Source organism: Panthera leo, chromosome A1 (genome assembly GCF_018350215.1).
Source record: "Panthera leo isolate Ple1 chromosome A1, P.leo_Ple1_pat1.1, whole genome shotgun sequence".
Lineage (NCBI taxonomy): Eukaryota > Metazoa > Chordata > Mammalia > Carnivora > Felidae > Panthera > Panthera leo.
In genome coordinates this window covers 135621554-135643568 of record NC_056679.1, presented here as the reverse complement: position 1 = coordinate 135643568, position 22015 = coordinate 135621554, and the positions used below count along the sequence as shown (strand labels likewise).

At 35.2% G+C, this 22015-nt stretch overlaps 1 protein-coding gene across 1 annotated transcript in view; it reads right to left on the bottom strand.

Moving 5' to 3' along the window:
* Positions 1-503: 503 nt before the first annotated feature.
* SLC30A5 (solute carrier family 30 member 5) overlaps positions 504-22015 on the bottom strand; it is a 36912-nt gene continuing 15400 nt past the window's right edge. Inside the window, exons 5-16 of the mRNA XM_042940445.1 lie at positions 20427-20514; positions 16659-16746; positions 15402-15478; positions 14993-15163; positions 13504-13792; positions 13119-13327; positions 12422-12579; positions 11018-11147; positions 8408-8609; positions 7520-7746; positions 3780-3908; positions 504-2950 (exon numbers count right to left, since the gene is read on the bottom strand). Of these exons, the coding sequence (XP_042796379.1) occupies positions 2780-2950; positions 3780-3908; positions 7520-7746; positions 8408-8609; positions 11018-11147; positions 12422-12579; positions 13119-13327; positions 13504-13792; positions 14993-15163; positions 15402-15478; positions 16659-16746; positions 20427-20514 (1939 nt within the window). The 3' untranslated portion in view covers positions 504-2779. The remainder of the gene's footprint in view (positions 2951-3779; positions 3909-7519; positions 7747-8407; positions 8610-11017; positions 11148-12421; positions 12580-13118; positions 13328-13503; positions 13793-14992; positions 15164-15401; positions 15479-16658; positions 16747-20426; positions 20515-22015) is intronic.

Sequence of the window (22015 nt, the reverse complement as noted above, 5' to 3'; positions counted from 1 at the left end):
ATTTAAAGTAAAACGAATCTTGGGGCGCCTGGGTGGCTTGGTCGGTTGAGCGTCCGACTTCGACTCAGGTCATGATCTCACGGTCCGTGAGTTCGAGCCCTGCGTCGGGCTCTGTGCTGACAGCTCAGAGCCTGGAGCCTGTTTCAGATTCTGTGTCTCCCTCTCTCTTTGCTCCTCCCCTGTTCATGCTCTCTCTCTGTCTCAAAAATAAATAAACGTTAAAAAAAAAAAATTAAAAAAAAAAAAAAGTAAAACGAATCCTATGTTACAGATATTTAATTATATATAGCTTCATTATTCTATTATTAGAAAAATGTAAAGTTTGTTAATTTTTTAAATTATTTTTTTAAAAGTTTTATTTTTATTTTTAAGAAACAGAGAGTGAGCAGGGAGATAAGGAGACAGAGACAGAGAACCTCAAGTGGGCTCTGTGCTTAAAGCAGAGAGCCTGATGCAGGGCTTGAACTCTCATACGACGAGATCATGACCCGAGCTGAAGTCGGATGCCACCCAGGCGCCCCAAAAGTTTTATCAATTATTATGTAAAAGGAACAATAAATCTATACTATAACAGATGTAAAGTTAATTCTAAGTGGAAATCATGAGCTCCCAAGTTGGTAATAAGGGAAAAACAATGCTTGGAATAAAGGGAAGGGGAAAAAAATTAGTAGGTGTGGTAAACAACCATAACCATTCTTCTTGGTGCGAATGAACTGTTACAGGCTACTGTTTGGGGTATTATTTTGAACTTATTCATACATTTAACATGTAGTTAATCTCTTGGGATGCTGATTTTAATAGAAAAAAACAGACAAATTGAAAGCTACCTTTAAAGGCAGATTTAAAATAGTAAAAAAACCTCAACTTTATTTAGCCCTTTTCAACTTTCAATTCATTAAGAAAATTTTTTCCTTACATTATTTGTTCATACATTATTCCTTTTGCTCCTCATAACCCTACAATTTTGAAATTTTATTCTGACTTTATGTATAAGGAAAAAAAAGATACTCAGAGAAGCTAATTTACCTCAAATCACATGGTTTTGTATGAGCTAGACCTAGTACCCTGGTGTTCTTAACACTGGTGCTACTTTCCATCTGCAATCCCTTAACCTTCAGCCCCTGCCCTCTCTCTCACCTTATCTCTCATCACAGTAATTTAACTTTCCTGCTGTTTATACGCCTCCAAAGGGAAATGACAATTTTGATAATGGTGCAATATTTATTGTACCTATCTATTTAAAACTTTTTTTAACAAACCAAAATTGCATTAAAACATCAATATGCGATTATTTTCCCACCACTCAAAAATTTTAATATGTATTGAAGATTCTGGACCAGAAAATGTGTAAAGATAAGACAGAGAATATCAAAATAACTTATAACAAATTTCTAAAACCTCTCACATATTAAAATTGGTAAGATAAAAATATGATTTACAATACATGTTCGCCATTATGGTATAGATAAGAAAATAGTAACCATACTAAAATTAATTCATCCTACTTATCAAAATTCCTATTATAAGAATGAAAATATTCACCTGTTTATAAATAGGTATTCAAAAGTGTCTTTTGAACAACATTCTTTGGTGTTCATAAAACGGCATATATTATAATATATTTATCATACAGTCTTTTCAGACTATAAATTCATTTTAAACTGGAAATGAAAAAAATATAAATTAGATATTGCTATAGAAAGTAGTTACAGGGTAAGTATTTTGATGTCATGGTGCCCAAGTACTCATGGACAAGATTTACCTACTAAACTTTAAAATAACTACCTTTTCTTTGATATTTCTTATCGATCTACATGTTCCAGAACTTAAAAAAAAATTACGTTAGTCTAAAGGCAGAAAATTCAAACATGAATTGACAATTATCTATGATTCTCTCAACTGGCTATTCCACAAAATATGGAGCTAACTGAATAGATGAAAACCCTAGCACTGCGTGGATACCAGCTTGATAAGCAACTTGGAATGGCAGATGCATTACAAGAAATGGAACATTCTACTACAGAGGAAGAAGACAAGTGATCGAATAATATGCACACAACTTGGTAAAATTCTTTACCCTAATAAAGTAATTATTCATTTGCAAATATTACCAAAAGTAAAAAAAATTTATTTTACAGAGTGGTTGGTTTTCAATACATCAATAATGTTTTAATTCCCTATTCTCATTTCAGCTTGTCTCATTTCAGTGGTTGGTTTCTCCTAAATAATTTAGTTTACATTTAAAGTGGCAATACAGCTTTTACGTAATGGATTTAAGTTATAATTAGAAACCAGTTTTATATACAGAAAATCCATAAATATAGAACTTTTATTCCTATTTTATCCTAGGGCTATGCAAAAAATTGACTAAAAATTTTTCATTTGGGTCGTTGTAATAAACATGTAAATACATTATTTACAATGGAGATGTTTTCTGACAGAAAGTAAACACACAGAAGTAATTTTGGTCTTCACCAGAATCCATCATTATATGTTCATTTTCGAAGATGATGTAACACATCATGTTCAAATTTTAAGATTCTCATTATACACACAATTCAAGTAATTATTTTACTTGTACAATTAATGCTTCATTCTGTATTTAAATTTCCTTTATGAAAGATTCCTTGATCCATAGCAGGGAACTTTAGAATTTGTCTCAAATACAGCAAAATGTTTCTGTACAATTATGTGCAATTTTCTTCCTTCTGGCAATATTATAAATACCGAGCAATTTAATCTTCACTGTCCATACCCCAGAGGTAATCCTTGAGTTATCTCACATGATGTAAGTACCATCTTTGTAGTATTTCATGGACTCCATTTGTTTGGTCATAGCTAGAACATCATGAAATCCAGTACTTAGGCCAGACATATGTTGAAAGTATGCCTCTTTTTCCACTTGAATTGTTAAATTGTTTACTCCAGCATCTTTAAGTATTCCTGTAACCTGTTATAAAAACCCATACATTTTAAAGCATTTAGATTAGTGCATTTAGTACATATGTCTTAAATAACTGATAGGACATTTTTTTCATAGCCACAGATAGTCAAAGATAATCCCCGGGGCGCCTGGGTGGCTGAGTCAGTTGAATATCTGATTTCGGCTCAGGTCATGATCTCACAGCTTGTGAGTTTGAGCCCCGCGTTGGGCTCTGTGCTGACAGCTCAGAGTCTGGAGCCTGCTTCATATTCTGTCTCTGTCTCTCTCTCTGCCCCTCCCCTGCCCACGCTCTCTCTCAAATATAAATAAACATAAAAAAAAAAAGATAATCCTCAAAGTAATGTTTATTATTTACTTGGTAAAATGTTAAATATAATCTTTTAGAAGACCTGTAAATTACTGACCTGACATTCCAATTTGAAAAGGAAAACAGCTTTTGTTTTCAATTTGGTATGTTTAGAAAAGGGATATTAAAACTATTTTGATTCTTACCTCCAACCATAGCATATACCTTGCCAACTTTATTGTGATTATTATTAATCTAGAGCTATATTTATAATAATTTCTAGATAACCTATTGGGAACCAAGGTGGATCACAAGTGATATTTTAACATTACCTTAAGCTTGTGCTCTAAATATTAAAACTTAATTTTTACCATTTTTGGGCAGAAAACAAATCTAGATGTAAAAAATAAGTTATATTATCTTTAGACAGCCAAAAGATTGATGTTTTTGAATAGTCAAATGATTACTGAACTGTGTAATTTATGATGTGTGCAAATTTATGCATGAATTAACTCAACTGAAATTACTTTAAAAAGAAAAGCTGATCACCTGCTGTACTATTCTTTGCTCCAGCACATCGGATGCCACCTGTATATGAACTGTTCCTGCCACAACACTGGCTGAATGACGCCAAAAATGAGGGTCTCGGTATGATATTAATCCTTCAATTTTCTGTATCTGTAAGATAAAAAAAGAGGTGATATAAATGGACATAAAGCCTAATTTATTTAACACAAAGCAACCTTTTTGGTCCAGGAACCAGATGATTAAGTGTCTGACTCTCGATTTCGGCTCACGTCATGATCTCAAGGTTCGTGGGATCAATCCCCACATCAGGCTCTGTGCTGACAAGTGTGGAGCCTGCTTGGGATCCTCTCTCTCCCTCTCTTAAGAAGAAAAAAAAAGATAATAAGGAGAGCAAGGAAGTGAGAAAGGAAAGGGACAACTTGCTTGAAGTAAAATATTTCCAACAGAGTGATGCCAAGGAAGACAGCTCTGAATGGGAAGTGAATAATAGTTGCACACCCATTTTCCCTTCTTGAAGAGGTACTTTACCGATGCTAAACTTTGGTATACATTCAATGGACTAAATGGTTTCCTCGTGTTGATACATACATTCACATATTATTTAGTATAGAAACATGTTCAAAAGATATCCTTTATGCTTAGTAATGGAGAACTGGTTAAAAACAGACAACACACATAATGTAATAGGACACTGTCATCAAAGATGTATTAAAGGTATTTATCAATATGACATAATTAAATGGGGAAAAATTTACAAAGTAGCACAAAATAGTTTTTTGCCATGTTCAAAATACCTAAAATATAGAAAAACAATTTTTAAAAGTGCTTCTTTCCAGGGGCACCTGGCTGGCTCAGTTGGTAGAGCATGCAACTCTTTTTTTTTTTTCTTTTTAAATGTTTATTTTATTTTTAGAGAGGGTGAGAGACAGAGCGTGAACAGGGGAGGGACAGAGAGAGAAGGAGACACACAATCAGAAGCAGGCTCCAGGCTCCGAGCTGTCAGCACAGAGCCTGACGTGGGGCTTGAACTCACAAACGGTGAGATCATGATCTGAGCCGAAGTCGGACACTTAACCACCTGAGCCACCCAGGTGCCCCTCTTTTTTTTTTTTTTTTTTAATATATTTTTTTAATTTACTTATTTTGAGAGAGACACAGACAGCACAAATGGGGAGGGGGAGAGAGAGAGAGAGAGAGAGAGAGAGAGAGAGAGAGAGAGAGAGAGAACCCAAGCAGGCTCTGTGCTGTCAGCTTAGAATCCGATGTGGGGCTCGAACTCCTGAAACGTGAGATCATGACCTGAGCTAAAACCAAGAGTTGGACGTTTAACCAACTGAGCCACCCAGGAACCCCTAGAGCATGCAACTCTTGATCATGAGTTTGAGCTCCACATTGGTGGCAGAGATTACTAAAATAAAATAAAATAAAATAAAATAAAATAAAATAAAATATAAAGAGGTTTCTTTCTAGGTGGTAGAATTATATGTGATTTTGTGTGTGTGTACTTTTCTGTATTTTGAAGTTTTCCTTTTCCCATAATGGACATACATTATTTTTGAAATAAAACTTTTTTTCACTTTTAGAAGAATGTAGTATTCACTAATAACAAGAAGGTGAGGGTACTACTAATTTTATTTATGAAAACAGTGGGTTAAGATGCTATTCCTTTAATATTCAAGATGCCAACTTTTCATCAGCAGATCTTGATTTAATGTGATATGGCAAGGGTGCCTGGTTGGCTCAGTTGGTAGAGCATGTGACTCTTATCTTGAGTGAGTTTGAGCCCCACAATGGGTGAGGCTTACTTTAAAAGAAAATATGACATGGCAAACTACAAGCTGAAAAAAATTTCTTTTGTATTTGTTTTCTCTGTGAATTGTTGATTTATATTCTAGTCCATTTTCTTACAAGACTTTCTTTTTTAAACAAATTTGTTTTATAAAAATATTTTTTTATTTTTAAGAGAGAGAGAGAGAGAGAGAGAGAGAGAGAGAGAGAGAATAAGAATGAGAGGGGTAAGGGCAGATAGAGGGAGACACAGAATCTGAAGCAGGCTCTAGGCTCTGAACTGTCAGCACAGAACCTGATATGGAGCTCAAACTCACGAACTGTGAGATCGTGACCTGAGCTGAAGCTGGTGCTCAACCCACTGAGCCACCCAGGCGCCTCAAGACTCTCTTGATTTTTTTAATTTTTAATTTTTTAGTGTTTATTTATTTTTTGAGAGAGACAGAATGTGAGTAGGGGAGGGGCAGAGAGAGAGGGAGTCATAGAATCTGAAGCAGGCTCCAGGCTCCAAGCTGAATGTAGGACTTGAACCCATAAGCTGTGAGATCATGACCTGAGATGAAGTCAGCCGCCCAACCAACTGAGCCACCCAGGCGCCCCAAGACTCTCTTAATTTAAAAAATTATGCACAGTAAGTCTCTGGTTGCTTATATGTGCTGCAAATATTTTTCTCTTGTCTGCCTTCTGTATTTATTTGTTAATGGAGTCTTTTGCCAATCAACAATTTTTAACTGCTTCAATCTATAGATTTTTTCTGTCCTTTTTTGGCTTCTGGTTTCAATTTAAGCTTATTAAAAAGGCTTTCTCTACCTCTGTAGCTCTGAAAGTATTCTTCTATTTTATTTTAGTACCTTCATTATTTTTTATCTTTTACATATCTAGTACATTGGAAATACATTTTGATATTTGGTGGTAAAGAGATACAGCTTTTTATTTTTTTTTTTAATTATTATTATTTTTTAATGTTTATTTATTTTTGAGACAGAGAGAGACAAAGCATGAACAGGGGAGGGGCAGAGAGAGAGGGAGACACAGAATCGGAAGCAGGCTCCAGGCTCTGAGCCATCAGCCCAGAGCCTGACGCGGGGCTCGAACTCACGGACCGCGAGATCGTGACCTGAGCCGAAGTCGGACGCTCAACCGACTGAGCCACCCAGGCGCCCCAAGATACAGCTTTTTATATTCCACTAAGTAGAAGTATTAATTAGGTCCACCCTTTCTCCCCACTGATCTAAAATGCCAAGCTTTGCTACATACTGAATTCCATAAATTCCTGGGTCTGTTTCTGGACCACCAATTTAAAAAAAATTGATTTATGTGTTTACTGTTGTGCAAAAACAAAACTATTATTTGTGTTGGATAATTCCGTAACTTTAAAATCACCAAACAGCATCCTATTAGTTAATTCTGTAATTTATGGGTTTTTTTTGTTATTCTCAAGCATTAACTCTTCCAAATAAGCTTCCAAGTAATACTGGATAACAAAATAAAACAAACATAAGGAAAAAAGCCCAAAAATCCCAAGGAAAGGCAACTGCACTGAGATTTAAATAAAAGAAATGCAACCTCTTTACAATACTGTTTCCTATCCAAGAAAAATCTCTCCATTTATTCAGTACTTATTTTTATGTCCTTTAAATAAGACTGTATTTTCTTCATTCATATTTTTCACATTCCTAGTTGGGTCAACTTACTCAATTTCAAATGCTATTTTAAAAGGAAAAAATAGGGGCACCAGGATGGCTCAGTCGGTGTTCATTTTCAGCTCAGGTCATGATCTCACCATTTGTGAGTTTGAGCCCCACATTGGGCTCTCTGCTGTCAGGGCAGACCCCACTTTGAATCCTCTCTCTCCCTCTCTCTGCCCCTCCACCCGTTTGCATGTGTGCACATGCTCTCTCTCAAAAATAAAACAAAACATTAAAAAATAACAATAAAAGGAAAAAATATAGTAAAGAAATTACACACAGTACCTTTTCTAAAGCAACATGTAGTTCTTTTTCACATTCTGGTGGCAATCTCAAAAGTAGAACCTGACAGGCATCTTTAATCAGTGGAACAACACTGAGAAATATTAATACGGCAATAAAAAGAGAACAGAGGGGATCAGCAATGAACCATCCAAACTGCTCTATGAGAACTGTGGATACGATCACACCAATACTGCCAAGCGTGTCTGCCAAAACATGTAGAAACACACCTGCATGTAAAACACATGAAAACATTAAAAATGAAAGCACATCTAATTTAGTTATTTTATCCATTTTATAAACAATACTGGGTATCTACTATGCACCAGAAATTCTGCTAGGGGATGGTACTTAAAAAAAAAAACAACAAAAAACAAGGGCACTGCTCTCAAACAATTCATAGCCCAGTGGTAAAGCGAAAAATGTAGGCAACAGTAAGACAGAGTGTTAAGTTTTATGATGGTGTGGTTTTCCTAGAAATCACACATGAGCCAAGTTTTGACATTACGCAAATTACTTCTATTAAACCATCAGAATATATAATTTAACACAGTAAGTGATAAAAATTCCCCCATGTATATTTATAATACAATAAAAATTTCCTGGTTCTTTTGTAGTGAAAGTTCATAATGACACACTCAGTGTTCCCGTTCCAAATAATATTTATGCAAATGTCACAGGAAAAGGACTCTGTAATAATCTGTTTAAAAATTGACATTTATGAACCAATGTGAGCATTTTCTACAACAGATGACTTTATTTATTTATTTTTTAGCCACAGATTGTTTTACAAAAATAAAGCTGTACCAGAAGCCTAATACTTCATACAAGTAAGACAGTGTCAATTCAGAACACAATTGAAAGGTAGGACAATATTTGGCAAGGACTCACCCCTCATGTTAGCATTCATGCCTCTGCCTGCAGATCCGTGGCTGTGACCATGCCCGTGGTCACTGTGTCCATGCATATGGTGGGAATGGCTGTGATCAGATGAATGACAGCTTCCCTGAGAAGCTCCATGGTTATGGTTATGGGCATGGCTAAAGGCACAGATACCAATAAGGTTTACTATCAGCCCTCCAACTGAGACTGGCTAGTAAAAGGAGAAAAGAAAACCTTTAATTTGTAGTTAAAAAAAATAAATTTGTTACTTAAAAGTTACTACAGATCTAAATGTTTTTCTGTTTATGGTTTTAAAAGTATTTATGGTAAAACCTCACAAAGTTCAATAAGGAAATTCAGAAGTTTAATTTACTTATTAATGTAGTTTTGTTAGGAAATCCAAACTTTTTAAAAATTGGATTTTTGAGTATTTTAGAAGAAACATTTTTAACTTCCAAAAACCAAAGTTTTGGCAAGTAGAAGGATTTGGACTTGCTTTAAGCAAGTGATTAAGAATAATATGCACCTGGTTCATGGTTTATGAATAAATAAATTATGCTAAAGTTTTGTTTTATTTATTTAAATAGAGTTTGAAAGTACTGCTTAAGTATACACTGTAGTTGAAATCTCATTTATATTACTAGGTAAATTTCAGTTTGTAAGGCAATGATTATAATTTACTAACTAGTAGACTCCAAATACATACAGTCTTATTGTGTCTTAAATACAGTAAAATTTGCCAAAGTAAAAAAAAAAAGTATAATGGAAAAGCAAAGATATAAATGGCATTGTCTGGATTTAATAATGCCACAACAACATCCTAAAGGATACATAAAGTTACTTATCCTTGATTATCCTTACAAAATGATTTTGGGTAACAGTTAAGGGTGTTACTTAATTTATGTACGTCTACAATTTCTCCTTCAGAGGAATTCATTTGATTTATAAAAAGAATATATAAAAATAATGGGTACAGATAATTGTAATCAATTTCCAAAGGATGTAAGAGAAGAGATTTACTTTAGTAATCATATATGGAAACTATCTATTTCTTATTGTGGCTCATTTGTTGGTCAGACTTTAAAATTTTAGTTAGCTTTATGAGCTTGAAGATGGTTACTGAACTTTGAATTAAATCAAATACTGCATAAAGAGATCCCCATCATCTCAACTGCTTGTCCTCTAATGATAAATACTTCATTTGTATAGATTTCACCAGAAAAAAAAAAAAAAAAACATAGAAAGTATAATCCCCCTTATAATTCTAACCCTGAGTTAGTCACTAAGAGAATAGTGTACACTCTATGCATGTACTAAAATACATACATCAATCCCCTTTTCAACCAATAATAGCATCATGTTATAATACCGCTTTGGAAAATTTTTTTAACTTAGTACAGCTTACAAATATTTTTCATGCCTGTATATACAGATGTGCCTCATTTTTCTTACTGGCCACCTAGCTTTCTATAAACAACAGCTTTATTTAATTAGTCTTTTTATTGATTTTTTTTCGCCATAACGAACAATGGCACAATGAATCATGCACCTTTACACACCTGTGCAAGTATTTCTGTAATAAATATTAAAGGTTAAAGGATGTGAGCATTTAAAATTCAAAACATATTTCCAAACTGTAATCCAAAGCATTTTACTAACATATACTTCCACCAACCAGATTCATAACTACAAGCCAGGTGCTAGAATTTAACACTTAATAATAAACCATTCAGGTCCCCGAGATACTTCACTTACATCTTTAATTGTGGAAGAATGACAAAGGAGTTAACAAAATGTTGCTTAAAAAAAAAAAAAAAAAAAAAAAAAAAAAAGCAAGATATAATGCGAATAGTGAGAAAGGGAAATCTAAGAAACTGAGGAAGGAAGACAGGAGTTAAGGGAAAATCTCTCACTTGAGACACACAAGCAAAGTCTTGAGGAAGGTGGAAAGGTAGATGTGAGGGAAGGGCATGCCAGCTTCAAGAAACAGCGCATATAAAGGTATGGCAATACAGGGAGAACATTAAAAATTTCTAACGGTAAATAATCTATAAGATAAAGCCTTTAAAATGATAGTATTTTTCTGATTCGCTAACATTTTGCAAATTTCCTCAGGTATTTAAAAACACATCTTGGGGCACCTGGGTGACTCGCAAGTGTTGAACTTTTGATTTTGGCTCAGGTCATATGTCGCGGTTTGTGAGATCAAGCCGCACGTAGGGCTCTGCTCTGACAGCCAGAGCCTGCTTGCAATTTTCTTTCTTCCTCTCTTTCTGCCCCTCCCCCATCCATGCTTGCTCCCTTTCAAAATAAATAAACATTAAAAAAAAAAAAATAAAAGCATATCTTCATACAAAAACACTGCATAAGTCAGAAAGATAGCTGTTATGTATTAGAATGTCATCTAATATTCTGACTGCTAACATATGAGAGAAAAGGATTAATTTCTAAGAGTTAGCAGTGTAAATGTAAATACAGGGTCAAGAGCTTATGTTAATTTAAATTATAAAAATAAAGTAAAACCTTCCTACATCATTAATTACAGGTAGTTAAACTTTAGCATGGAAAAAGCTAAAGGGGTTATGAGTAGAAAATCAAACAGGAAAAAAAGAGACTTACTGTTAACATGTGTGTGTCTAATTCCGGAGGATCAATTAATCTAGCCACTGACTCCATAAACACAAAAAAAGCTATTACCATTAGAAAAAGTCCATTAATAAATCCAGAGAGAATTTCTATTCGGCCATACCTAGAAATGTAAAAAATATTTTTAGAAAGGAAAATGACAAATATTTTTATTTTATTTTTATTTAAATTTTTAATGTTTATTTATTTTTGAGAGAGACAGAGTGCGAGCAGAGGAGGGGCTGAGAGAGAGGGAGACACAGAATCCAAAGCAGGCTCCAGGTTCCGAGCCATCAGCACAGGGCCCGATGTGGGGCTCGAACTCACAAATGGTTGGATCATGACCTCAGCCAAAGTAGGCCGCTCAACCCACCCAGACGCCCCTACAAATATTTTTAAAGCATAAACATTATTATGTTACAAAAGAGGATATATAAGTCTAGATCTTCAATTATGTACATAATTAGTAAGACTAGAAAATTATCGAGATTTTAAACACCACACCAATGCTGAGTCTTTCTGTACAAAAGTTTGTTAAAATTTTAAATATTTATCAAAGTCCTTCTTCAATGTTCTCTTTTATACAAGGCCTTGCCTAATTTATTAGCAAGAAGTTACTTCTCTCTCCTTTAAGCCTTTGATGGGCTCTGTACCTCTGTCACAACACACAGATTCTGCTTTGTACCAAAATTATTTGTATCTTTGGCCCCTCTGTCTTTCAGAATATAAACAGTTGAAAATAGCTGAATTTATCAATCTATTTAGGGTCTTATCAAAATTCATCATATACATCAGGGATTCTAGTATTTGTTGAAATGAATTCAGTTGAAATGAATTCAGTTAATGAAAGGGCATTTCATGCATAGCCACTTCAAAGTTTGAATACTGTTTATAACAGCAAAGATGTGAATGACCATGCACATTCATTCCATTGTCTCAAAGAAACTGTTAGGCAAAGAGCTCAAAATCTAACTAAGTTTTGCTACCTCCATGTAAGATGGATTTGGCAGAGAGTATAATCTTGAGCTCACTGCCATTCAGTATCATGTTTGGTTTATTTCCTCTTACTTAATTCAAATTAAAGAAAAATAAAGCTCTGAAAAATTATTTGTATTAAAAGTAATACAATTGTATTTTCTGGGGTGCCTGGGTGGCTCAGTGCATGGGGGGGGGCAACTCTTGATTTCATCAGGCTCTGTGCTAACAGCATGGAGACTGCTTGGGATTCTCTCTCTCCCCCTCTCTCTGCCCCTCCTCCACTCACGCACACATGCATATTCTCTCTCCCTTTCAAAATAAATTAAAAAAAATTTTTTTTAAAATTTTATTTCCTAAGATGGAACTTGCCCTGAGAATTTTTTCATTTTGTTACATCACCTTGATGGTCAAGGTACCTACCCATAGGAGAAAATCCGAGTTGCTTTCCATCTACTCATCAGGGCTGCAAAAAGTCCCATGACCAAAGCAGAGCAGTCAAAGAGCATGTGAAATCCATCTGAGATCAGACCCAGACTATTGGTCAACACTCCATAGAATAATTCCACAAAGGTAAAAAGCTAAAATAGGTTTAAAGACAAATAGGGGAGGAATGTGTTGGGAAATACTGTTTCAATAGATTTATCAGAATGCAATCACGACAATTTTAACCGTTTATTACACAAACCTTACTTGATGATATAACTGATATTTTATTTCATTTCATACAAACTGTTAAGATACTAAATCAGATAGGTTCATCTTATACATCATTTAAAAGGAGACAGTTTCATTTATATGACTGTAGAACTCAATAAACTAGGCTACAAAATGTTAGCACTGTGGTCTGTAGTGAGATCCTGTAAACAGTAGATAAAAATCTTTACAGGATACTATATTTACTGATTTGAAATAGTACACTAAACTGATGCAACTAAAATGCCTCAAAAGTTGCATAAATAGTCTGAATATGATCCTGTAATCTTCCTATTACTTAGAGAAAATATAGTTTTAGCCCCTGATGATCAGAAATTTTGGTAATTACTAAAATTCTACCAGAAATATCAAAATTAAAAGATTAAACTTTTTAAGGTATGTCAGTAATATTTAAAAATCTTACCAGATTCAAGCACAAGAAGTAAAAGATCTGCCTAGAGTCATTTTCCTCAAGAATTTGTTTTAGTGATTCCTTAATAAACCTAGGGATCGATTGGGAGCTATGCTGAAAAGCATCACCCATGAAGTTATAAAGAGGTGTTCCTTCAGGAGAATATCCAATTAGAGTGCCTTTCTGTCCTCTCTTAGAAGGAGATGATAAGATGTTGGCAGCTAAAAAAAGGAAAAAAAACCCATGAACATTATAAAAGCTTTAAAAGCTTAAGCTACCAAACCAACACCGTACCCGTCAGCACTAAATGCAAGCACTGAACAAATTCCCAAATTAAGTAAATGACTTCAACACCAGAATCCATAAGATGAAATTTCCTAAGGGGAAAAGTGCTCACACAAAATGAAGAATATAGCGCTCACTACCACTCCTCCGGACAGGACATGTTCAGTGCTTTCCTGGTGTGCTGCTCTGTTCATAGCTCGAAGCTGGTCTGTTATCGGATGTGTCCAAAAGTTTCCAAAAAGTAAAGCACTAATAAAAATGGGAAAGGATCCATAGCGGGCACATTTGCAAGCTTCCATTTTGACTGAACAAACAGAATCGACATAGAAATCCAGGATCATGACAAAAAAGATAACTGTTGTGAAAGGCATAATGAGAGAAAACCAAGACTCGACTTTACTCTAGGAATTAAACAGAGAAGAAAAAAAGAAATTGTCAGTACTGGACAGGTATAAAGTTCATATCTTATGTTTTAGTTAATCGCTTTATATATAAACAAATACTGTGATTAAATATGATTCATAAAATGCCAAAATATAAGAGATATAAAATATTACTGCATTTTCCTAGTAGTCCCCAAAGTATTAAAGAACAAAAGCATTATGGTTTAATAATTTTATAAATACTAAGTGATCCACAATCCTTGTGTATAAGTAACACATGGTTAAGTATTAAAATGTCTTTTTTTTAAAATAAATTTTTTTTTTTGGAACCGTGACGCTTTCCAAGGCACGGGCCCCTCTCTCGGGGCAAACCCATTCCAGGGCGCCCTGCCCTTCACAAAGAAAAGAGAACTCTCCCCGGGGCTCCTGCCGGCTTCTCCGGGATCAGTTGCGTTACCGCACTTAAAATAAATTTTTTAAGTTTATTTATTTTGAGAGAGATACAGAGAGTGCTAGCTGGGGAAGAGCACAGAGAGAGAGAGAGAGAAAGAGAGAGAGAGGGAGAGGGAGAGAGAGAGGGAGAGGGAGAAGGGGAGGGAGAGGGAGAGAACCAAGCAGGCTCCACAGGGTCAGTGCAGAGCCTAAACAGGGCTTGAACCCACAAAACCCCAAGATCATGACCTGAGCGAAAATCAAGAGTCAAACGCTCAACTGACTGAGCCACCCAGGCACCGTGTCTTTTTTTTTTTTTTTTTTAATGTTTATTTATTTTATTTTGAGAGAGAGAGAATGAGCACACATGTGCATACACGTGAGTGGGAGACGGGCAGAAAGCGAAAGGGACAGAGAATCCAAGCAGGCTTCCCTTTCAGCATGGAGCCCAACATGGGGCTTGATCTCACGACCCTGGGATCAGGACCTGAGCCGATATCCTGAGTTGGATGCTTAACTGAGTCACCCAGGTACCTCCTAAATTATGTCTTTAACTGATTCTTTTGAGCTACAGGAATGGGAGGGATATATATATCTAATAGTACTTGATTTGTATTTTCTATAAGCAATAAAAATTCCAAAAATTTTTCAAAAATTATGAAAAAAAGCATAACTTACAACACTTGTAAGTTCGAAGTGAAATAAAATACAATGTACTGAAATGAACTAAAATTTATAAGTAACAGCAATTCATTTTACTTATTACCAATACATTCCTGCTCTTACCTCAGTTGTCACAGAAAGAACAATGACCCATGGACATAAGAGAAGCACAGAAACAAGATGGGATAAAGCTTGAAGACGCTTGGCTCCACCAACATCTATAGAGAGTTTTCTGGATGCTGTATGAAAACCAACTTTACAACACAAAGCCAGTACTAGCAATAATACTCCACCCTATAAATAAAATTACATAAGTTTCATTAGAAACACACGGTTCACTCAATCCTTCAATACACAGTATTGGAAGAAATGGAACTATTATGTTTTTTCCATATCCTAAATTACCGAACTACTTAAATGTCAGGCAGTACTGTAAATTACTGATAACTTACTTTAATGCACTTTTAAAGTTACAGTTGTGGTAACTTTTTAAAATCTCTTGATTATGTTAGGAACACAGAAAAGAACATACCTTGTGATCTGCCACACCTAAGAAGGCAATGGCTGTGTAAAGCATGTGAGTTAGAGCGCTGTCATGATGTCCTTCAGCTAAGTGAGTTGCAGTAAAGGAAGAAAAACCCCAAATATTAACTCTTTGAATTCTGAAGTCCTCCTAAAATTTTAGCTACATTATTTTGGGTTGACTAGAGACCAGTTTGGGAACCCCAAACCTGACTACCTGCAACAATATATTGCCCTTAACAACAAAACAATTAAACATTTAATTTTGGGACATAATTTATAAATTGGAATGGCTTGTATTTTTGTTGTCTCCAAAACAATTATAATAGTGCTTGAGATACAGCTGTTAAATTTCAGGAGTTAACCTTCAAAAGTATATGCATGCATACTATGAGTAGGGCAAAGGGACAAGACCAAGGAACATTTTGGACCATTCCTACCAAGGAATTAAGGTTGCTCTTTCAGAACAAGAGGTCGAATCAATCCTAAATCTATTTCTAAATCACTGACCACGTAAGCCTCAGTAAAGCAGCAAGTATAAAGGGTTGGTGGGGCGGAGACATATCATAAGCAATGTGGAATTTTGCAGTCATGCCACCCTCTTTCAGTCTAAGAAAGTAAATTGTTATTTAAGTAACAGGCTCTAGAACAGTATCAGTAACCAGAAGAATTAAAACTGGTGTTCCAAGTTCTGCTAAATGGAGCGGGCAAAGGGGTATGGACAGGAAGGAACAAGGCATGTCTGTTTGTAGAGGAAAAGGGGTATACTTATTTGACTGGAAAGTTGGGGTTATAGAAGAGTAGAAGCTGAACTGGAAATAACAGTTTAGATCAAGAGAGTGATTACCAGGTTAAGGAATTTCAACTTTTTCTTTTCGGCAAGAAGATGCCAAAGATTTTTCATTAAATTTCAAAAAAAAGTTTATATTTAATAATTGCAACTGACTTCTAAATCAAGTATTTGAATTGTTAAATTTGTTACAAGGGAGCCAACAGATTGATTTTGTTGACTGGCAAATCCTTTTTTTTTGTTTTATTTTAAGCACCAGGACATTCTAAAATATTCTTTCACTGTCTCTGTAGAATATATTGATTAGGATGCCATAAAATATTTAATTTAGAATAAATTTACTCATTATTTGAATACCTACATTAACTCATGGAAGTTTCATTCATGACTGATTAGTTTAATTCAATCCTCCTTGTCCCATTCTGCCAGTTTCCTATTTTCAAGACTATATAATTCCAATCTATTGCAAAAGGATACGGTGTTCAGCCATTTTAGCCATGAGATCATCATTGTCGAAAAGCAATAGGCAGATCACAGCAATAACGAAAAAAGCAGCCCCTCTTGTCTGAAAATGAAGAAAATATTACTTAGGATGACTATTTTAAGAGTTGATTTTTAAGACCATGACTATACAAATACTAAAGAAAAATTGTTTTCAAATAAATATGTGAAGAAAAAATAACATCTGACATTAAAACCCTTCTACTATATAGCATAAATAAGCAGTATTAACAGATAAAAAAAGCAAAGAACTACAACAAATTCTGCAGAATAGTTTAAGGGCATTTAAGGCACACAATAATGATGACTTCAACTGTCTCCTTGTTCATAGGACTAGGCATGTTACCATGCACAAACCATTTATGTTTGCAGAATTAATATCCCTAAATGTTATTTTGCTTCGGGTTGAAAAGCTCAAGGAGCTACAGAATTATTAGCATGAACTTACTTCATTCTACAACATGCAAGTGATAGACAGTTAATTTACAGTTAATTATTGATAATATTATCAATATTCTAGTTATGACTCTTCTATGGAAACAGAACTAAGAGGGCACATTAAGAAAATTGGCAGTCATTTCTCATATCCAGTAAAGGTGCAGAGCATTTAAAAGCTGATACATTTTTAAATTTTATATTCTCATTCCAGGGAAAGGATTTTGATGAAAAAAAAATCATAGGAGGAACATACTGCCTAGTTTATGCAAATACTTCAGAATTTTGGGTATAAAAGCCATCCAAATAGCATTATTATACATTCTGTATTTATAAATTTATAGGTGTACTACCATACACTTTCATTAAATAAAAGTTAAAATTTAAAGTAAGAGTCCTATTCATTAATGTGATCACCACTATACTTGATAAATTCTCTTAGAGTGGTGGATATTTTGACAAAAGTCAGTACACATAAACCACACAATATCAACAATACCCCGCTATGGAGAATGTAATTTAATCTTTTGTCAAAGAGAGCAAATGAAATTTTGTAGTGCTTCAGTCACAGCTAAGAAAAAAACCCTGCTGCTGGATAGATGCCCAGATTTGTAACACACTAATGAGAAAATATATATGATTTATACTCTCATTTCTGAGTCTAACTGCAACAAATTTTTTGTTTTTAAGTCATTTTTATTTCTTTCTTAAAAAACATTTAGTGTGTGTGTGTGTGTGTGTGTGTGTGTGTGTGTGTGTGAGTGAGAGAGTGAGAGTGAGAGAGAGAATCTCAAGCTGTCTCCATGTTGTCAGTGCAGAACCTGACGTGGGGCTCAACCTCACATCATGAGACTGAGATCATGATGGGAGCTGAAATCAATAGTCGGATGCTCAACTGACCGAGGCATCCAGGTGCCCCTAAAGTCAGTTGTATTTCTTTTGTGAATTGTCTTTCCCTGCCCTTGGATCATTTTTACTGAGAATCTTAAGCATTTTTCTTAACTTACTTGAGTGATTTATATTTTAAAAGAAATGTAAAACTTTTACTTGCGGTAATTTTTGTTGTTATTGTTAGTTTGTTGTCTGCACAATGACTTCTGTTACATAGAAGGTTATAATCATAATGAAATCAAATTTACTGAGTTTTCCCATTGTGATTTTTTCCCACTGCTTTTATGCTCAGAAGGTTTTCTCCTCATAATTTATTTTATTTTACATATATTTATTTTATACATTATACATGTTTATATTATTTTGTATGTTATATATTTATGTTATTTAATACATTTTACATATTTTAATTCTACATTTATTATATATTTGTGTCCACAAAACTCTTCAATCCACTTGACATTTATTTTTTTATTTTTAAATATTTATTTATTTAAAATAATGAGAGAGAGAGAGAGAGAGAGAGAGAGAGAGAGAAACCCATGAGCGGGGGAGGGCAGAGAGAGAGAGGGAGACACAGAATCCAAAGCAGGCTCCAGGCTCTAAGCTGTCAGCACAGAGCCCAACGTGGGGCTTGAACTCACAAAACTGTGAGATCATGACCTGAGCTGAAGTCGGACACTTAACCAACAGAGCCACTCAGGTGCTCCACTTGACATTTATTATGGCGTAATATATGAATGGGATCAAAGAAAGAGTGGCATACAGGGTACGCCTGGGTGGATCAGTCAGTTAAGCAACTAACTCTTGATTTCAGCTCAGGTCATGATCTCATGGTTTGTGAATTCGAGCCCCTTGTTGGGCTCTGTACTGATGGCACAGAGCCTGCTTGGGATTCTCTCTCTCCCCCTCTATCTCTGCCCCTCTCCTGCTCATGCTCTCTTTCTCTCAAAATAAAATAAACATTGAAAGAAAAAAAATATCGGCAAATGCTTTAATATTAATGATCCTATTTGAAATCTATGAGCTGGGTAGCCTCCCTGCTCTCCTTGGCATATTACTTTGTTCACTTAATTTTATTCATGTGCCTCCAATACTCAGCTTGAAACAGCTCCTTTTACAACACGGACTACTACACCTTATTTATCTTTATTTCTCCTTTCCCCTGTAACTGGGACAATGTACCATGCACAGAAAGCATTCAATTTGGTAAAACAGAAATACTGTAGTTTTAAGAATTTGGAATTGCAGATTTATGACTCATTTACCAAAGAAGGATAATTCTTAAGTTATTTAAGATAAAGAAGGCTTCTGGGGTACCTTCAGTAGGTTAAATGTCTGACTCTCGATTTAAGGGTCGTGAGACTGAGCCCTGAGTAGGTCTCTGCAATGAGTGTATAGCCTACTTAAGATTCTCTTCCAAGCCTTCTACCCTTCTCCTGCTCATGTGTGCACTCTCAAAAAAAAAAAAAAAAAAAATAAATAAATAAATAAATAAAGCTGCCTAGTTGGCAAAATGCTCATGAGACTTTATAACAAGTTCTTAGGTATTTTCCAAAAATGACGAATAAGGGTTAAAAATGAGGTGTGCGAGGAGCACCTGAGTGGCTCAGGTGGCTAATCAGCTGACTCCTGATTTTGGCTCAGGTCATGATCTCATGGTTCGTGAGATCGAGCACCGGGTTGGGCTCTGCACTGACAGTTCAGTGCCTGCTTCTCGCTCCCTCTCTCCCTCTGCCCCTCCCTTGCTCTTTTTCTCTCAAAATTAATTAAAAAAAAAAAAAAAGAAAGACAAAAGAATAAGGTGGGTGACAGGCTTGGCTACAGCATGATGGATATTTTTGTGGTGATCAAACAGTTCTGAATCTTGTCAAGGTCTATGGATTATATCAATGTCAATTTCTTAGTTTCCATAGTGTGTTTGAGTTGGGTAAGAAATTACCACTGAAACTGAGTGAAGGGTGCTCTTCGTGCTCTTTTTGCCACTTTCTGGGAACATATGATGACTTTGGAATAAAAAGTAAAAAAAGTTTGTAAGAAAAAGTTAAAATTAGCAGAAAAAGCCCCTGAATTCTTTTATTTATTTATTTTTGAGAGAGAGAAAGTGTGTGGGCAAGCATGGGGGAAGGGGCGGAAAGAGAGGGAGAGAGAGAGAGAGAGAGGGAGAGAGAGAGAGAGAGAGACACTCCCAAGCAGGCTTCCAGCTGTCAGTGAGGAGCCCAATGTGGGGCTCGAACTTACGAACTGTGAGATCATGATCTGAGCTGAAATCAAGAGACAGCGCTTAACCGACTGAGTCATCCAGGCGCCCCCACCCTTACATTCTTTTAAATGCTAAAAGATATTATGTAATTGCTTTAGTTAATACTTTACACGTATACTTTCAATTTTCAAGTAACTAATAAAAGAAAATTGTACCTTTGCTGGTCCTCCTCCAGAACTAGTGAACAAAACACTGAGTAGTGAGATGACAACAGTATCACTGTGTTCAAATAGCAGCAAAGTCCTAGAAAAATACAAAAACATTATCATTCACATAAAATATATCTGATCTTTACCAAGAAACATGAATTCAACAAGAGTAAGAGAAAATAAGTATTTCTTCCTGATTTCATAAAACACTGAGAAAAATAAATAGGTACAAATGTTTTAGAATTAGCTACCTTTTGGCATTATCTACCTGGTAATACTACTTGCATGATTATGTCACACCAATTTCTTGTGTACGTGTACCAGGAAACACTTAGAAGGTTGCTCATACCAGCTTTGTTTGCAGTAGCCTCAACTTAATGCTACTGGTAAGAGAAAAATATAAATTAGAGTGTATCTATTCAATGGACTATTTTACAACAGTAAAAAATGAATAAAACTATACGAATATATTAAGAAATGGTGAATACTACACTTTAAATGTGTTATAGACTGCACGTTTGCATCCCTTCTAATTTTATATGTTGAACTCAATCCCCAGTGTGAATCCCCTCATGAATGGAATTAAAGCCCTCATATAAAAGACGATAGAGCACTCCCTTTGCCCCTTCTGCCATGTGAGGTTATAGAGAAACCAGGAAGCAGTGCCTCACCAGACAGTGAATCTGCCTCACCTTGATCTGAGACTTGCCAGTTTCCAGAACTGTGAGAAGTAAATTTGTGCTGTTTAAAAGCTACCCAGTCTTTGGTATTTTTGTTATAGCAGCCCAAATGGACTAAGAAAAAAGGAATGAATCTTAAGGTATGTGAATCTTATATTTAAAAATTGCCATAAAAATGAACTATATATATATAACATGCATCGAGACGGGCAAGTCTCAAACATAAATTTAAATGCAAAAAAGTACACTGTAGAACATACATGCAAAATCATCTAGGTACATAAAGTAAAAAACTTGTAAACATTAAAAAAACCCACAATTAAACATTAAAAAAAAAAAAAAAGACTTAGGTACATATGTGAAAAACTATAAAGGAAACCAAGAAAATGAAAAACAAAACTTAAGATGCTGACTACACCCAAGGGTAGGGGGAGATGGGGATACAATCAGGAGGGAAACACCAGCATTCAAAGGCATTGGTAAGATAGGTATTTTTTTTTTTTAAGTTTATTTATTTCAAGACAGAGAGAAAGCAGATAGGGGCAGAGAGAGGGGGAGACAGAAAATATCAAGCAGGCTTTGAACTATCAGCACAGAGCCTGATGTAGGGCTCGAACTTACAAACCATGAGATCATGACCTGAGCTGAAATCAAGGGTCAGACGCTTAACCAACTGAGCCACCCAGGATCCCCATATATATACACGTGTTATATACACATATACAGATATACATATATATATATTTTTTTTTTTTTTGAAAGAGAGAGAATGCACAAGTAAGCATGCGGTATAGGGGAGGGGCAGCAGGAGGGAGAGAGAGAATCTTATGCAGGCTCAACACACAGTCAGGAGCCCCATGTGGGGCTTGATCCCACAACTGTGAGATCATGACCTGAGTCAAAATCAAGAGTCAC